This window comes from Tasmannia lanceolata, unplaced genomic scaffold, assembly GCF_043159265.1.
Source record: "Tasmannia lanceolata isolate RefF3 unplaced genomic scaffold, GAP_Taslan_0.1 ptg000008l, whole genome shotgun sequence".
NCBI lineage: Eukaryota > Viridiplantae > Streptophyta > Magnoliopsida > Canellales > Winteraceae > Tasmannia > Tasmannia lanceolata.
Window position 1 is genome coordinate 941167 of NW_027518685.1, and position 17080 is coordinate 958246.

General features: G+C 39.4%; 2 protein-coding genes across 2 annotated transcripts; one reads left to right on the top strand and one right to left on the bottom strand.

Annotated features, from left to right (window-relative positions):
- Positions 1-1587: 1587 nt before the first annotated feature.
- LOC143885591 (uncharacterized) lies at positions 1588-5246 on the bottom strand. The gene is made up of 11 exons (XM_077389802.1): positions 5235-5246; positions 4944-5156; positions 4209-4862; positions 3988-4125; positions 3857-3910; positions 3035-3765; positions 2870-2957; positions 2708-2791; positions 2380-2622; positions 2201-2295; positions 1588-2102 (listed from the first exon to the last, which is right to left on the bottom strand). The coding sequence occupies exons 1-11, from the start codon at positions 5244-5246 to the stop codon at positions 1952-1954; spliced, it is 2463 nt and encodes an 820-aa protein (XP_077245917.1). The 3' UTR covers positions 1588-1951.
- Positions 5247-10106: 4860 nt separating this feature from the next.
- LOC143882503 (uncharacterized) lies at positions 10107-16925 on the top strand. The gene is made up of 2 exons (XM_077385986.1): positions 10107-10458; positions 14809-16925. Exons 1-2 carry the CDS (start codon positions 10282-10284, stop codon positions 16804-16806), a joined length of 2175 nt encoding a protein of 724 aa, XP_077242101.1. The 5' UTR covers positions 10107-10281; the 3' UTR covers positions 16807-16925.
- Positions 16926-17080: the final 155 nt, after the last annotated feature.

Genomic DNA, 17080 nt, shown 5'->3' on the forward strand with positions numbered 1-17080 from the left:
TCCGGCGTGAAGTGTGACCGGCGTGAAGATCTCTCATTTTTCTCTGGAGTTGGTCGGTTTCCTGCATTATTCCGAACCTATTTCCTCCGTTATCAAGTGTATTCCGACGAGGGCTTCATTTTTCTGGGTTGGCGACCCTCTTTCTGGGTTGATAACCCACATTCGAAGGTTGGTAACCTTAAGTTCCAAGTCCAGCAGCTTCACTCGGCTGAAAAAAGGTTAATAACCCACATTCCAAGGTTGATAACCCACATTCCAATGTTGATAACCCAAAAAAGAGAGGTTGGTAACCTTAAGTTCCAAGTCCAGCAGCTTTACTCGGCTGGAAAAATGGTTGGTGACCCTCTTTCTGGGTTGATAACCCACATTCGAAGGTTGATAACCCAGAAAAGGGAGGTTGGTAACCCTAAGTTCCAAGTCCAGCAGCTTGACTCGGCTGGAAAAAGGTTGGTGACCCTTTTTCTGGGTTGATAACCCACATTCGAAGGTTGATAACCCGAATGTGGGTTACCAACCCAGAAAAAGGGTCACCAACCATTTTTCCAGCCGAGTGAAGCTGCTGGACTTGGAACTTAAGGTTACCAACCTCCCTTTTTTTGGGTTATCAACCTTCGAATGTGGGTTATCAACCCAGAAAGAGGGTCACCAACCATTTTTTCAGCCGAGTAAAGCTGCTGGACTTGGAACTTAAGGTTACCAACCTCTCTTTTTTGGGTTATCAACCTTGGAATGTGGGTTATCAACCTTGGAATGTGGGTTATTAACCTTTTTCCAGCCGAGTGAAGCTGCTGGACTTGGAACTTAAGGTTACCAACCTCCCTTTTTTTGGGTTATCAACCCTTCGAATGTGGGTTATCAACCCAGAAAGAGGGTGACCAACCTTTTTTCCAGCAGACTGAAGCTGCTGGACTTGGAACTGAAGGTTACCAACCTCCCTATTTTTGGGTTATCAACCTTCGAATGTGGGTTATCAACCCAGAAAGAGGGTGACCAACTTTTTTCTAGCAGACTGAAGCTGCTGGACTTGGAACTGAAGGTTACCAACCTCCCTTTTTTTGGGTTATCAACCTTCGAATGTGGGTTATCAACCCAGAAAATGGGTCACCAACCTTTTTTCCAGCAGACTGAAGCTGCTGGACTTGGTTCTTAAGGTTACCAACCTCCCTTTTTTTGGGTTATCAACCTTGGAATGTGGGTTATCAACCTTGGAATGTGGGTTATTAACCTTTTTCCAGCCGAGTGAAGCTGCTGGACTTGGAACTTAAGGTTACCAACCTCCCTTTTTTTGGGTTATCAACCTTTGAATGTGGGTTATCAACCCAGAAACTGGGTCACCAACCTTTTTCCAGCCGAGTGAAGCTGCTGGACTTGGAACTTAAGGTTACCAACCCAGAAAAATTTGGGTTATTAACCTTGGAATGTGGGTTACCAACCCAGAAAATGGGTCAGCAACCATTTTTCCAGCCGAGTAAAGCTGCTGGAATTGAAAATGTCTAAAACCTGTATAAACACAAACACAAACACACTTAATATTCTGTTCACAAACACAAACACACATCATATTATGTTTTAATTTATAACTTCCCTACTCATTCAGAAACAGAAACACACATGTCTAAAACCTGTTTAAATTTACAAGTTCCAACATTGAAATTGAAACACAAACACAAATACACTTCCATAAAACCTGCTTACATTTACAACTTATCCACATTCATAAACAAGTTCACAATTCCCTGTTTCACCAACCAAGTTCTCCACCTATTCACAAACACAAACACACTTCCATTAAACCTATTTCAATTTACAACCTCTCCACCCATTCACAAAGAAAAACACAGACCCCCTGCCAACTTCCCTTGCCATTTAACAAATCCCCTGCCAATCTCCATTAAAAAATAAAGTTTGATCATCAGAAAAAATAAACATCCATCAACATTAGAAGGTGTTCCTATATAAGTGTGCAGTCCCCAAACTCTCCTCGTAAAAATCTCTCACAGAGTTGTAGCCGAAATTCAGGAATGTCTGTCGGCCCAAAGTTCAGTGGTTGACCATGGTAGAGATGCTCAATCGCTTTTAGGACAAAAGCGCCGCAATCAACCCTGTATAAAAGCATGCATTGAATAGAGTTACTTTTAAGCTAACTACGAATGAGATAGGAATACTAACAAAAATTCAAAAGTTTTAAGTTTGAACCCACCCATTGTTCTGCTTTCGGAAGCCATCCATCTGTGAATATGGAAAGTCATCGATGTTGCAACCCCGGCCCTTCAAATATTCCTTCATTAATGCTACCTGAATTTAAGACAACGAAGGAATATTGAGTGTCATACATATGGAAGTAACTTTAAATGTTACGGAAGATGTTAATTTACTTACAGTGGGAGATGCTCGCTCCTGAAATGAGTCCCCTTCCATTGAGTTGAACTCGACCATCTTTTTATTCACCATATCAACAAGCACAAGAGCCCAATGAAAGTCTTGACAGCATGGGATTAAAATCATCCCAATATCTTCTGACGGGATATGGTCAACTGTACGATGCAATAGCTCGTTCGCCAACCGATCGGACTCCAACTTATGTTTGTCATCCATTAAATCACACCCTGAAGTCTTATATCCCTGTACAATGAAATGAATTTTGTGGGAACACTAAATCATGGATAAGTTGTAAAGTAACATGTATAGCTACAAAAAAGCCTCTTACATGTACTGACGAAGGAATATATACAATCCGTCCAGTCAAGGCATTGCTGGAGGCGCACAAATACTTCCCATATACATCCAACACCTACAACTCAAAAAAATTTCTTAATTACCTCAACAATGGGTACTGAAGACAACACTTAATTTAAAAAATGACACTTACTTGGCCACTGAGGACTCCTTTAAGGTTCCACAACGTTTCAAGATCCTCGGCCAAGACTTTTACCCCGTCAACGGTCATGAGAATACGACTGCAAAAATATACAAAGGTTAGAGGAAGCAAGTATCTAACTTTGAATAATGGTTAATTGAAAACAAGTGTACTTGCCTTTGGTCTTGTTTTTTCAACTTCTCAATGAGATCAGTTCGCCTCCGTGTTACTTTCTTCGTTGCCCTCTCACTTTTTTTCTTTGTCACTGGGGGTACTGTATAGGGGCTACTCTTGGCGTAGCTTGCTTTCATATCCCTTCTCTGATTTTTCACTCTCCTCTCAATGCTCCCTAATTTTTCCGTCCTCTTCCTCTTCGCTTTACCCTCAGGGCTATCGAGAATGTTAACAACATCTGACGCTCCTGTTACAACTGCTTCATTTACGAAGCCAACATCTTCAGCCTGACTCATCACATTTATGACCTCCATATCTTCCTCCTCTCTTCTTTTTTCCCCATCTTTTCTCAATTCTTCCTTCTCCATTTCAGCTTTGTCTCCCTCCTGTCTTCTCATCGCTTCCCACTCCTTCTGTATAATTTCCCTCTCAGCTGCAATCTGTATTCGTAAATTCTCTTTCTCCGCCTCCATCTCCACCCTGACTCTTCTTAACCTCTCCTTCTCCTCTTCATTCTGTCCCCTCTTTTTTTTTATATTGTCCCATGCCTCTCCTATCTTCTCCCACTCTCTTTTTATCCTCCTATCCTCACTGGCCTCCTCAGCACCCTCCTGACCACCCTCGTCAACTACAGTATCCCTTCCTTCAAACGCAGGTGTGCCGATCAATGCTGGGACAGTAGGTGACTGCCCTAATGGTTCTCCCTGCCCAATGATTCCTTCTTCCTCGGCTTCCTAATATACAAATAAGGGATACAACACACAAAATTTGTAAACATTACCAGGTTAAATAAAACATAATATAAAAAGAGGTCCATTGCGATACCTGCTCAGGAATGTACTGCAGTTCGTCCTCTCGTGGCGTCAATGTCACCACTACCTAACGATTTGAGAAAGTTGTTAGATCAGAAAATATTACAGACTATCTAAAATGGTATCTAGTAGATAGGGTCTCACCTCAGATTTCTCTATCTTCCCCTGCTCAATCATATAGTACTTATTCGCTTCATTTCCTTTCGACTTCCACTTCAGAATACGTGGACAGGCATCTGGATTTTTAGGTATCCACAACTTCGTGTGCTCGAAAAGCCACACCTGCACACACAAGACAGACTTTGTTAATATTTTATTAATAGGAAGATAAATAAAAAGGCAAACTATTGCAGAGGCCATGATACCTGCAATGTGAGGGAGCAACCTCCAAGATATTTTCCCCCTGCGACGAATGCGTTTAAATACTCGAGTAACCAATTGTATACTGCTTCCCCCCAGTTATAGTCGCACATCTTCTCTAAATCATCGATATAGGGCCAAAACAGCTGGTCGGCCCGATGTGCAGCCTGAGTGAATAACACAGTAGCGAATAGGTGTAGCATGACATATTTCACACAAGTCTCTATGGAGGGTTGGTCCTCTAGACCAACTAAGGCCTTGATTTGCACAGAAAGGTCAGATGCCAGAACAGATCCTCTACGAAATGGCCACCCAGGCAGTAAAGGAGTGGGTTTACTCTTGTCCGTCCACGGAACCCTCGCCAAATTAATTTTTTTCCCTCTAAGGGGAAGGCCTAAAGCCAATGCAACATCTCTAGCCCTAAATGGAACTGCGATACCTCCTAGCATGAATGTCTTCGTCGCCGGATCCCACTTACTGTGTAGTGCTCTAATTAGAGGCTTATGCATGACAGCCTCTTCTAGTGGATTCTGTTCTAGGCGGATGAAGTCCTTGAAAGGGGTCTTGCCTATAGCATCATAGTGGGACTGCCGGAACTGTGTACTCCGCATCTCCTTAATAAAGCACGATGGAGAACATCGTGCAGGGACATATGGATCCTGTAAAACAACATACATAATCAGAGCTTCAACTTTTATCAAGTAACTTAGATTAAAACTGTAAAAATCAAATACACTTACATGTTTCGCCTTCACTTCACTCTTCTGACCTTTCACGTTGCTTTTCATCTTCTGACCTTTCACTTCAACTTTCTTCTTCTCGCCTCTATTTTTCATTTTTGCCTTCCCACCCTTCAATTTTATTTTCCCCTTACCACATTTCATTTTAATCTCCTCATTCTTTAAACTCATTCCGGGCTTTCTATTACACTTTCGACTCCGGCTCTCATTTGCCTATTAACACAATTAGAGAATAAAAGAGCATTCTATTGAGTAACAATCTAAAACGAGAACAAAAAGGACTACACTTACACGCGTCTTCATTGTAGACTTTGCCTTCTCCCAATCCAACTATATAACTGTCACAAAAAAGAACATAATTAATTGTAATGTAAGTTCATGTTTCTTAAAATGGGGTTCGCAACTCAAATATGTGATTCTCAAGTGTACAAACCATACCAAAAATTACTATATGAACAATGATTTAAAAGAGGATTGGCAACAATCTGAAAATGGGTATTATAAACTCCCTGAGGGGGTTTTCAACGCTAGAGAAGGGGGATTATCAACCTCAATAGAGAGTTTTAACACTGGAGTAGGGGATTATCAACCTCAACAGGGGGTTCTCAACACAGGAAATGGGGATTATCAACCTCCCTTGAGGGGGTTTTCAACACTGGAGAAGGGGGATTATCAACCTCAGGAGGGGGTTCTCAACACTGGACAATGAGGATTATCAACCTCAACAGGGGGTTCTCAACAGAAGAGAAGGGGGATTATCAACCACAGGGGGTTCTCAACACACGAGAATGGGGATTATCAACCTCAACAGGGGGTTCCCAACACTGGCAATAGGGATTATCAACCTCCCTTCAGGGGTTTTCAACACTGGAGATGAGGGATTATCAACCTCAATAGGGGGTTTTTAATAGTGGAGAAGGGGGATTATCAATGTACCTAGAAAGGATTCTCAACACTGAAAGTGGGGGATTATCAGCCTGCAAAGGGGTTCCCAACACTGCAAATGGGACATTATGAACTACCTAGAGGGGGTTCTCAACACTGGCAATGGGGGATTATCAACATCCTAGAGAGGGTTACTAACACTGGAAATGAGGGGATTATCAATCTACCTGGAGGGGGTCCTCAACACTTAAATTGAGGGATTATGAACCTCAAAAGGGGGTCCCAACACTGGATATAAAGCATCTCAACACTGGAAAAGGGGGGTACCAACACTGGAAATGGGTTCTCAACACTGAAAAAGGGATATTATGAATCTCAAAAGGGGATTCTCAACACCGAGAATGAGAGATTATCAAAAGGGGGTTCTCCACAGTCAAAATCAAACAAAATAGGGAACAAAAAAAAAATTTAAACCCTAAACATGTAAAAACTTCCAAATACTGATAATGTTACACCACAAAGCACAAAGGTAACTTAATAGAACGAAAAAAAAATGTAAAAAAATATGAAATACGACACCCTAACATACCTGCACGATGGGGATGGGGGAAAAATGAAGCCCACGCCGGAAAAAATGGATCTCTCGTCAGAAAAATGAAGCCCTCGCCGGAAAAATGAAGCCCTCGCCGGAGAAAAATCAACCCCTCGCCGGAAAAATGAAGCCCTCGCCGGAGAAAAATGAACCCCTCGCCGGAATAAACTTGATAACGGAGGAGAGAGGTTCGGAATAATGCAGGAAACCGCACCACTCCAGAGAAAAATGAGAGATCTTCACGCCGGTCACACCTCACGCCGGAGAAGATGGGTTTCAGGTGGAGTAAAAGTAAAAAAAAAAAAAACCCTCTCTACAGTTAAAAACGAAGAGACAAAAAGCCTCTCTACAGTTAAAAAAAAAACCCTCTGTACAATGGGTTTTTCGTTCTTAAGGGTATTTACGTAAAAGGGCATGTCAGAAAACGTATTTCGACCTCCGTTCACCAACTTTCAAAAGGGTGTCACCCATTCACTATTTTCCTATTTTTCTGTCACCAGTTGACAATTTTTCCTTAATTTAAAGTAGACGTCAACGGTGTACTTTAGATAAAAGTTGCACAGGCCGTTGCACGTCTGCTACAGAACACGCCTTTCTAATCTCCGAGGGCTCTGCTTTTTCTTTTCTGTTTTTTAACATGCCTTTGACCAAAATTTGTTGCTTCTTAAATGCATACTTCTTTTTACGAGACCAGCTACCTACTTTTATTCTTATTTTATTGCCCTCTTACCACTAGTATTATTGCCGTATCGCTGAATGTTAACGTAGATATTACCTTTCTAAGACTTGAAATTTTCTTACATACAGTCTAACAAACCTCACAGACCGTTCATTTGTATGGAATCACCACCATACCCCTGCTTCCAACTTAACGTTACATATTGTACTCAACTGGGAAAGACTTTATTCTTCAAACCTATCCCAGCTTACCTACAAAAAATATATACATGTATCTATATAGATAGGGATCTGCTAGCGTCCATTGCGGAAGGCATTTCACAGAGCAGCCACATAGGGTAACTTTTCAGTAGAACTGTACGGACCACATCATAGGTTGATCCAAACCGTCCATGTGATGGAATACAACATAAATAGGTTGTGCCCCAAAAATCATTTCCATAGGTCCTAGCCCTCTAATCTATAGAGTTTTCCATAATATGTTGTTCCTCTTAAATCGGATGGTTAAGATCACCATATAGATTTTTTATTAAAAAAGCATAAAGGAGGGGGGTAAGATTGAAATTATGTGGATTTATAGGTTGATCCAAACCGTCCATGTGATGGAACACAACATCAATTGGTTGTGCCCGTAAAATCATTTCCATAGGTTGATCCTAGCCCTCCAATCGATATAGGCTGATCCTAGCTCTCCAATCGAGAGAGGTTTCAATAATTGTTGTTCCTCTTTAGGTACCCGGAATCCGTCAATATTTTGCAAGTGTCCTGCATGAGTAATATAAAGTAGTTCTTCCCTCATTGTCATATGTCTTTACCTCATCTCGGTAGTTTTTTTCTATAATTGTCATAGACAGGTACCTTGTGTTGGTACTTTTTGTATGTAGATTACGATTTTACCCCCAAATAATTTCTCATAGAGTTAGATGTTAGATATCAGCAAAGGGGTTAATGGTAAAAGAGTAATGATGATGGTAAAAGAGTAATGATGACTATATTTTCGGGTGAATTAAATGTCTATTTTACTCTCATATAGATCCTATGTACAGATAAGTGGGGAGGGCAAAAAAGGGTAAAAATCATGCACATTGATGTGTTAAATGGACAATAATTCTCCACTTTCTCTTCTGATATATACACTAGCAAAAAACCCTGTGCGATGCACGGGCCGAGAAAGAATTGTACAGACCACATCATAGGTTGATCTAAAACGTCCATGTGAAGGAACACAACATAAATAGGTTGTGCCCCAAAAATCATTTACATAGGCTGATCCTAGCTCTCCAATCTATAAAGGTTTCCATAATTCCTCTTCAATCGGATGGTTAAGATCACCCTATAGATTTTTTATTAAAAAAGCATAAAGGAAGGGGGTAAGATTGAAATTATGTGGCTTTAATGGGTGCCTTTGTTTAAAAGTATAAATGAGGGCGTAGGATTGAAAATATGTGGGTTGAATGGGTGCATTTGTTAAAAAAAAGTCAAAAAAAGTGATGTGTAATTCTCGTAGAATTTTAAAAAAATTCTAAAAATTCTCTTCTTTTCTCGTCTACTATATAGTATAATAGTAAAGATGCACGGGCCGACAAAGAACTGTACGGACCACGTCATAGGTTGATCCAAACCGTCCATGTGATGGAACACAACATAAATAGGTTGTGCCCCAAAAATCATTTCCATAGGCCGATCCTAGCCCTCCAATCTATAGATGTTTCCATAATTCCTCTTATCTTAAATCGGATGGTCAAGATCACCCTATAGTTTTTTAATTAAAAAACCATAAAGGAGGGGGGTAAGATCGAAATTATAGGGCTTTAATGGGTGCCTTTGTTAAAAGCATAAAGGAGGGGGTAGGATTGAAATTATATGATTCAATGGGTGCCTTTGTTAAAAGCATAAGAGGGGGGGAGGTAGGATTGAAATTATATGAGTTGAATGGGTGCATTTGTTCAAAAAAGTAAAAAAATGTGACGTGTAATTCTCATGTGATTTTCAAAAAAATGGAAAAAACTCTCTTCTTTTCATCCCAGCTTATTGTATTAGATAGATATATATATTTTGTACTCAACCGTGTATTCCAAAGTACAAAAAAAAAAAAAAAAAAAAAAAAAAAAAAAAAAAAAAAAAAAACCCTACTCCAAATTGATAAAAAAAAGAAAGGGAAATGATAAATGCGCTCATTTTCATCACATGGAACACCCAACTGCAGTGTCAATCCTTCTTATGTACTTCACATTTGAAGGAATGAAGTGACTAGATTGCCACGTACAATGCAGCTAGGTGTCTCAAGGGATGAAAAGGGGCGCATTTATCAATTCCCTTACTGTAATTCTTTGCTATTATAGAAGATGTAGTGGGCCATATGGAGTGGGCCGTACAATACCTTCTTAAAAAAATATTGGAATATACAGCCACACACTTTATAAAAATCTGTATTATGATAAGTTTAGATAAATTGCATTCTTTCTGCCTCTTCTGAATAACTGCTATCTTTCGTCAAAGGATATTATAAATAGTAAAAACTAAAAAGCCACATTAGCCAATCTAAAAGTACTTAATAAAGTAGTAGTGCCACTATCAAAGGAAGATAGTGCAGATATAAAACATGAACATGAGTTATCCACGGGAGCAACCGAACAATTCAATGAGAGAATATCTGTATTCATTGTGTGTATTTGTGCATAAATGTTACATTAATGTATAGATATTGCAAATATCTCCAATCCCTTATTAGGGGACGTCAAATAAGAGGTAATCGTCTGTAAAGGCATGCATGAAAATGGCAATAAGCTATACAAGGTAAGTGTAAAGCAGCAAGCCATGTGTGAGCTGCAATTGCCGTCAACAAGTAATTTTATGGTCAGATTGTGGGTATTTTAGTCATCTTACAAATTAATGTCATTAGCTCAATTTAGCAATCTGAGCTACGTTTGGGAATAAAAAAAAGAAGGTTGCGGAATAAGCGCCCTCTGACACACACTCCCATGCTTCTTCCACCTCTCTTCCCCCCTTTATACGTGACCCAGCCAGAGAGAGAGAGAGAGAGAGAGAGGTTCAGCTTTTGGGTTCAAAAGCAACTGAAAAAGCAGCTTCTGGGCTTTCTTAGGTGTGAATCAACAGACTCATTTTTGCTAATATCACCCCTTGGAACTTGAGAGAAGAGAGAAGAGACAGAGGGAGAGAGATATGGGTGTGGGGTCGAAGAGCAACAGAGGGAGGCCATATGTGATACTGCTTCTGTTAGCCTTTGGAGCAGCAGTTTTTGGGGTGATGGTCCTCCACAAGCTGAGAGAGAGACGCATTTTAAATCTCCTCATCAAAGAGAAGGACAGAGACTTTCTATCCCTTCAGCTTCTCTTACAGGTACCCTTTCTCTTCTTTCAAAAACTGCTTCTTTTCCTTCTTAAATGTGAAAAAGAGAGTTTCTGGTATTCTCATATGAAGCCCCTTGCTTTGGATCTCATATGACCCAAAAATTATTATACAAATCATCTAATGCTAACATTAATTAATGCATGATTTTTACCATCTATACAAATCATCTACATGAAGCCGGCCCCTTGCCTGTATATGTAGCTCTTGACCATCTATGTTCAATGATTCAAAAAAAAACGAAGAAAAAACCCTTTGGTGGAGTGCAGCCTCATTGTAGTCTATGTTGCATGAGCACAGGTATGAGTGTCGGAATCTGACACGGGTACTGACACGGGTACTGATCGTTGGATTCGTCTAACCTCAGAAAAAAGGATTTGTGGATGGATCAATTACCAATGGGGGACAAAGATTTGGTGGAATTATCAACAGGACCCATGCTTTTCAGAAATTATCAAAGAGGGACAAAAGAGATCTTGTCATTAAAAGCTGGGTGAAAATGCCTTTTTCTTAAGCAACACGTTTTGCTTCTCCCTCTTCTCTCTTCTTTCCTTCTTTTCTTTTTTACTTTTTCATTTTCAACTTTGCTTTTTTACCTTACCAGTCATCTTCTTCATCATTTAGCCACCATTAGAGGCGGAAAAACTCGAAAATTTGAAACGTGAGTTCATTCCCATCTCTCTCTCAATATCTAGGTTTTGTTTTTCATTATTTTTAGGGTTTTGCATTTCTCCTCCTCCCTTTCAATGGAGGATGAGGAAGATGAATCGTACGGTAGAAAGAAAAAAATGTGAAAATGAACGAGTGAAAAAAAATAGGAAATAAAAGCGTGTTCATAAGGGACTTGATAAGCCCATTCGGAATTTGGTAACCCCATTTTGATACTAGATAACCCCAACCCCAGAGACTTGAAAACCCCCTTCCAAAACTCCAGTACCCTTGGGCAATTTTAAGGGACTTGATAAGCCCATTCGTAAATTGGTAACCTCATTTTGATTCTAGATAACCCCAATCCCAAATACTTGAAAACCCCCTTCCAAAACTCTAGTACCTTCGGCCAATTTTCAGGGACTTGATAAGCCCATTCGGATATTGGTAACCCCATTTTGATACTTGATAACCCCAATCCCAGAGACTTGAAAACCCTCTTCCAAAACTCTAGTTCCCTCGGCCAATTTTCAAGGACTTGATAAGCCCATTCAGAAATTGGTATCCCCATTTTTTATACTAGATAACCCCAATCCCAGAGACTTGGAAACCCCCTTCCAAAACTCTAGTACCCTTGGCCAATTTTTAGGGACTTGATCACCCCATTCGGAAATTGGTAACCCCATTTTTTATACTAGATAACCTCAATCCTAGAGACTTGAAAACCCTCGGCCAATTTTCAAGCACTTGATAAGCCCATTCAAAAATTGGTAACCCTACTTTTGAGAGTTACTAACCCCCTTCCAGAGAGTTGATAAACCCCTTCTGCTACAAATTCCCTGCCTATAGCAACTGTTCTAATGGCATTACAATTCTCCTCATGATAGAAATAACAAAAGAAATGGATGTTATTTTCATTAAATGTGCTTCATGTAATACATCCCAATTTGTGTATTATAAAAAAAAGATTTAAGTAAATCAAAAAATGTGTAGTCATCCATTCATGTATTACATCAACTTTTTCTTATACAACCACTTGTCTTCCAAAAAAGTGAGTGAAGCCATCCATACATTATCTCCAGAACTCACCCTAAAATACAAATCGCTTAAACCCTAAACAAGATAAATCAGAAACAGAAGAATGAAAAACAGTGCAAAACCCTTAAAAAAAAAAAAAAAAAACTTAAATACAAAGAGATAGATGGTAAGAACTCAACATTCAAGTTTTCAAGATTTGCCAGCAACAATGGTGGCTGAACAAGGAGGAAGATGACTAGTAGGGTAAAAAATCAAAAAGGTGATAATGGAAAAGTAAAAGAAGAGGGGAGAAGGAAAAAACAAGGTCAAAACGTGTTGTAAATGCCAAAGGGCATTTTCGTCCAGCTTTTACTAACAAGACCTTTTTTGTCCCTCGTTGATAATTTTTGAAAAGCATGGGTCCTGTTGGTAATTTTGCCTAATGTTTGTCCCCCATTGGTAATTGTTTCTTTGTGGATTCACCAATATATATATATATATATATATATATATATATATTAACAAAATCTAGTTTTATTACCTACCAAAAAAAAAATCTAGTTTTATTTCTTTCATTCAAAAAAAAATCTACCTTTATTTCTTTTACATGCTAATATGATTATGATTGGTAGTATATTAAAAAATGGGAAATGATAAATGCGCCCCTTTTCATCACCAGGGACACCCAATAGCAGTGTATCAATGACTCCAGAGGGGCTGATGTTCTTCACGTCAGAAGGATTCGACGGATTTGCAGGTACACTGCAGTTGGGTGTCGCTGGTGATGAAAAGGGGCGCATTTATCATTTCCCTAAATAATTTAGTAGGTTAAGTAAATATAATGTTCTTTTAATAGGTAAGCTGGGGTTTGGCGGGGACCCCCACGGGTATATTAAATGAAAAGAAAAATGATACATTTAAGTATGAAAACCATCATACTTATCCCGCCTAAGACACACGGGATATGGAAAACAAAGGGTTAAATGATCCAAAAAAGTAGTGACCTATGAGCAAACCGATGGCGAAGAGACAGATTTCAAGCTCACCGGATTGACTATGGATCCCAAAGGAGCTAGATACGCCCCTTTTTGACATGGCTATAGTTAGCATGGAATGCCAGTCTGGGCGGATAGCCCCTTTTTCACATGGCTATAGTTAGCATGGAAATGGCAGTGGTAGTCTGGGTAGATAGCTTGAGGGAACTTGATGCACCTAATGTTTTGTTTCTGTAAAAAAAAAAACTTTCAATGAAAATAGATAAAGACTCAAAATATCTGATAATTTTAAATTTTCCGTAGTATTATTTAAAAAATAGATTAAAGAGATCTGGAAGTGTTGCAGTGAATCTCGAAGTATTGGAATTCGAGACAGGTGCGTCGCTCATTCAGGAAAATTCATGTAACATAGATTGTTGTACAATGAGTTTCGCCTACTGCAGCATAGTGGGTCCCATCTTTGATCCGAAGCAACCACTTGGCAGGCCTTTCTATGGATCTCCAATTGCCCAAAATACACAGATCACTCTATCCTAACATCCAATAATGTGTATTTTTTGTCTTAGAACATGAAAGATAAAAAAAATTACATCATGTTTACATTCAATAACAAATAATACGAAGTATTAGATGCTAGAATTGCATGATTGGCATGATTTATGGGTAGATTCAAAGAAAGGCCTATCAAATGCATTGTTCAGATCAATCGAGGATGGGACTCACTATGATGTAATGGTGCAACACCATGTTGCACCCTGCTGAAGAATTTCTCATCCTTGTTTATATGATTCTTCTGTAAGACCTAATTTGAGCTGGCATTGATTATGGGTCCATTGAATGATCTAGATTGATGATGAAATAGACGTGAAAATACCATGAATACGCATAATCAGTGATTATAAGGTCAATTGGGCAATTGGGGCACCTAAATTAAATAGATATGGATGGCTTAGTGTAGGCCAACCACATCCGGTTAAGGTGGTTATTAGATTAATGTAAACCTGATTTGATAAGGTCTAAAGAGCTTACCTGTTAGAGTTCTGTGATTGGAAGAACTCTAACAGGGACTTCTATATATGGCGTCAGTCCCCACTACTCTCAGCCATGGACTGAAGTTGATCTAGCCCCGTTGCAAGATCAAATCGAGCCAGGGGAGGTAGTGAAAGATCCAGGCTGTTGGTATATCATCAAAGCACTATCAAGGGCAGAAAGAGGTAAGGATTATAAATTCTGGTTTGTATTCTAGCAATCTATATGGTTTGAAATTTAGATCTTTATGTTGATTAATATGAATCATACTAATGATTAGATCATTAGATAATTATATATGTAGATGAATAAATCTATAGTTAGCATAAAACTATAATTTTCGACAATAGATCATAAACAAATCTAAGTTTTAGATGTATGGTCTTCATCCTTGTTGATCAATCAAACCGTAACAATTATAGAAACTGATACAATTTTGTCTTGTGAAAAAATCTTATGATTCATCTAGATTTTCGGTCTAAATGATTTAAGTTGGATCTTGAAATATTTGTTATAGGATTGGAATGCCTTTGTGTGCTACTAGGATTTTCATAAATAATAGTGTAAATCAAAGCTCCAAAATGATACGCTAGTTCAAATATGCACATATATACTTTGGTTCAATATAGCTCTTTGTTTTCTTGTTCGGCAGAATGAAAGAGATTCCTTCAGGGAGGTGAAAAGAAAACTGGAAAACATGAAAGCTAGGACAGTTGCCCTGAGAACCCAGAAGATGGAGCTCACAAACACGCTCATGGAAATGCAATCCGTGATGGATTCCTTTAAAGAAGAGCAAAAAGCTTTGCAATCAGCACTCGCGGAGAAGGACAACAAGATCAAAACACTAGAAGAAAAGGAAATGGAGTCAACAAAGGAGGATCTTAAGGTGGCAGCTCTAACAGACATCTTAAAGCAGAAAGAAGCTGAAATTGAAGAGATGAAGCTACACCTCGAGAGACCAACTGATATCTGGTCAGTTAGCACTGATGACCCATCTAACCCACCTGTAAATTTAACTGTAATGGAGACTGTCATGCACAAGGATAAAATTGCTGTGGGTGAGGGTAAAGAAGAGGGTTCAGCTTCTGAAAAATCTTCAGATTCCCAAAATGGGGAATATTTGACAAAGAATGATGACGATAGTGGTAGCAATGCTACAGCACATGAAAGACATGGAGAAATTCCTAGAGAAGATCTCTTGGAGAAGCTTCAGAGCAATCCAGATGGCGAAGGGTTGAAAGACAGAGGTGGAACAGCTGATAGAAGTGTGGTAGAAGGTCGAGATATGGGAGCAATTAAGGAATATATGCAGTTGGAGAATCTCAATGATTCTCGAGACGGCGAAGGTTTCAGAAAGAGAAGCACAGATGGTATCGGAAACACAGTGGAGAGAAGAGATCAGGGAGAAATGCCCAAAGATGAGAAATTAGAGATGGTTGACAATTCTAGAGACGGTGAAGGCTTGAGAATGAGAGATGAAAGCGGCAATATAAATTCGGTGAAGGATGAAGAGCAACAAGTTTATACACATGGGCTAGATAAAGTTGAAATTTCTCAAGATGGTGGGGGTGGGAATTGGGGCAATTTTTCTAGAGATGGGAAGATATTCGAAATGGCCTATCAATCCCAAAATGGTGCAAGTCCTGGAATGCGATCCGAAGGAGTTCATAAAAACAAAAGAAAGGGAGCAAGACGAAGAGCAATTCCTATAGATGAGGAGTTGGAGAAGATTGAGCATTCTCAACATGGGTTTCGACATGGTGTTCTTTCGAACACAAAAGGTGAAAGTGGCGATAAAGATGTGAAAGAAGGTGAAGACCGAGGAGCAACTTTGAGAGATGATGAGTTGAAGAAGACACAGAATTCTCAACATGATGCAGATTTGGGAATCACAGAAAGAAATGGTAGTTCGGACAATATTGAGCAGGGAGCAGTTCCTAACACTGTGCGATCAAAAGAGCTCGACAATTATCAAGATGGTGGAGGTGTGGGAGGGGAAGGTGAAAGCAGGGATGAGAGTACATTGGAAGGTAATAAACAGTCTTCATTTTCTAAAAATAGGCAGCGGGAATTGCCCCAAAATGCTCATGGTGAAAGATTGAAGGTGAGATCTGAAAGCGATGATACAAGTGCTGCTAAACGCAGTGAACAGGGGGAAACTGGTTCTAGCAATGGACAGTTGAAAGTGCCTGAAATTTCCAGAGATGAGAAGATGGAAGTGGCTGAGAATTATCGAGACAGTGAAAGTTCGAAAATGAGAGATGAAAATGGTCAGGAACATGCATTGGAAGGTAAAGAGCAGAATTCCTTTTCTAGAGACTTTGGTGAAATTTCAGATGCAAATGGATTGTTTGGGAAAGAAAAGGAACTGGCTTCTGAAGTTGGTCAGTCAAAAAAACCTGAAACTCTTCAGGATGGGGAAGACATTAGTGTGAGAAGCGGCAACGACAATGTCAGAGAATTTCCTAACAATGCCATCGAACAAGAGATTGCCAAGATCGACGGTGTCACCAGAGAACCAGAAGACCAAATTTCCAAAAAATTGATTAAAGGGGGTGGTGACTCCAAGAAATCCAAGAATATGAGGACCTACAGTCGAAAGAAGATAAAGAGGAGCGCAAAGGCTAAGATGAAGCAGAGATCTGATTGACTGTTAAAACAGGCCTGTGATGGAGACACCAGAATTTCTTGCCTGATTTTTATGTTTGATAATTGTTCTCTTGGTGGCCATGTAGAAGAAAACCCAGAAGAAAGAAATGCTAATGTTTTTGTTTTATCCTTCATGAAAATGTATGGAAGCTAGTGTTTCTGCTCATGATCTCAATGAGTTCATTTAGGCAAAGTCATAACAAGACACTCATAAGCAAGGAAATAACCATGTTATCAAGAGATTAGCTCAACGTTTAAATGCATCAGGTCATTGT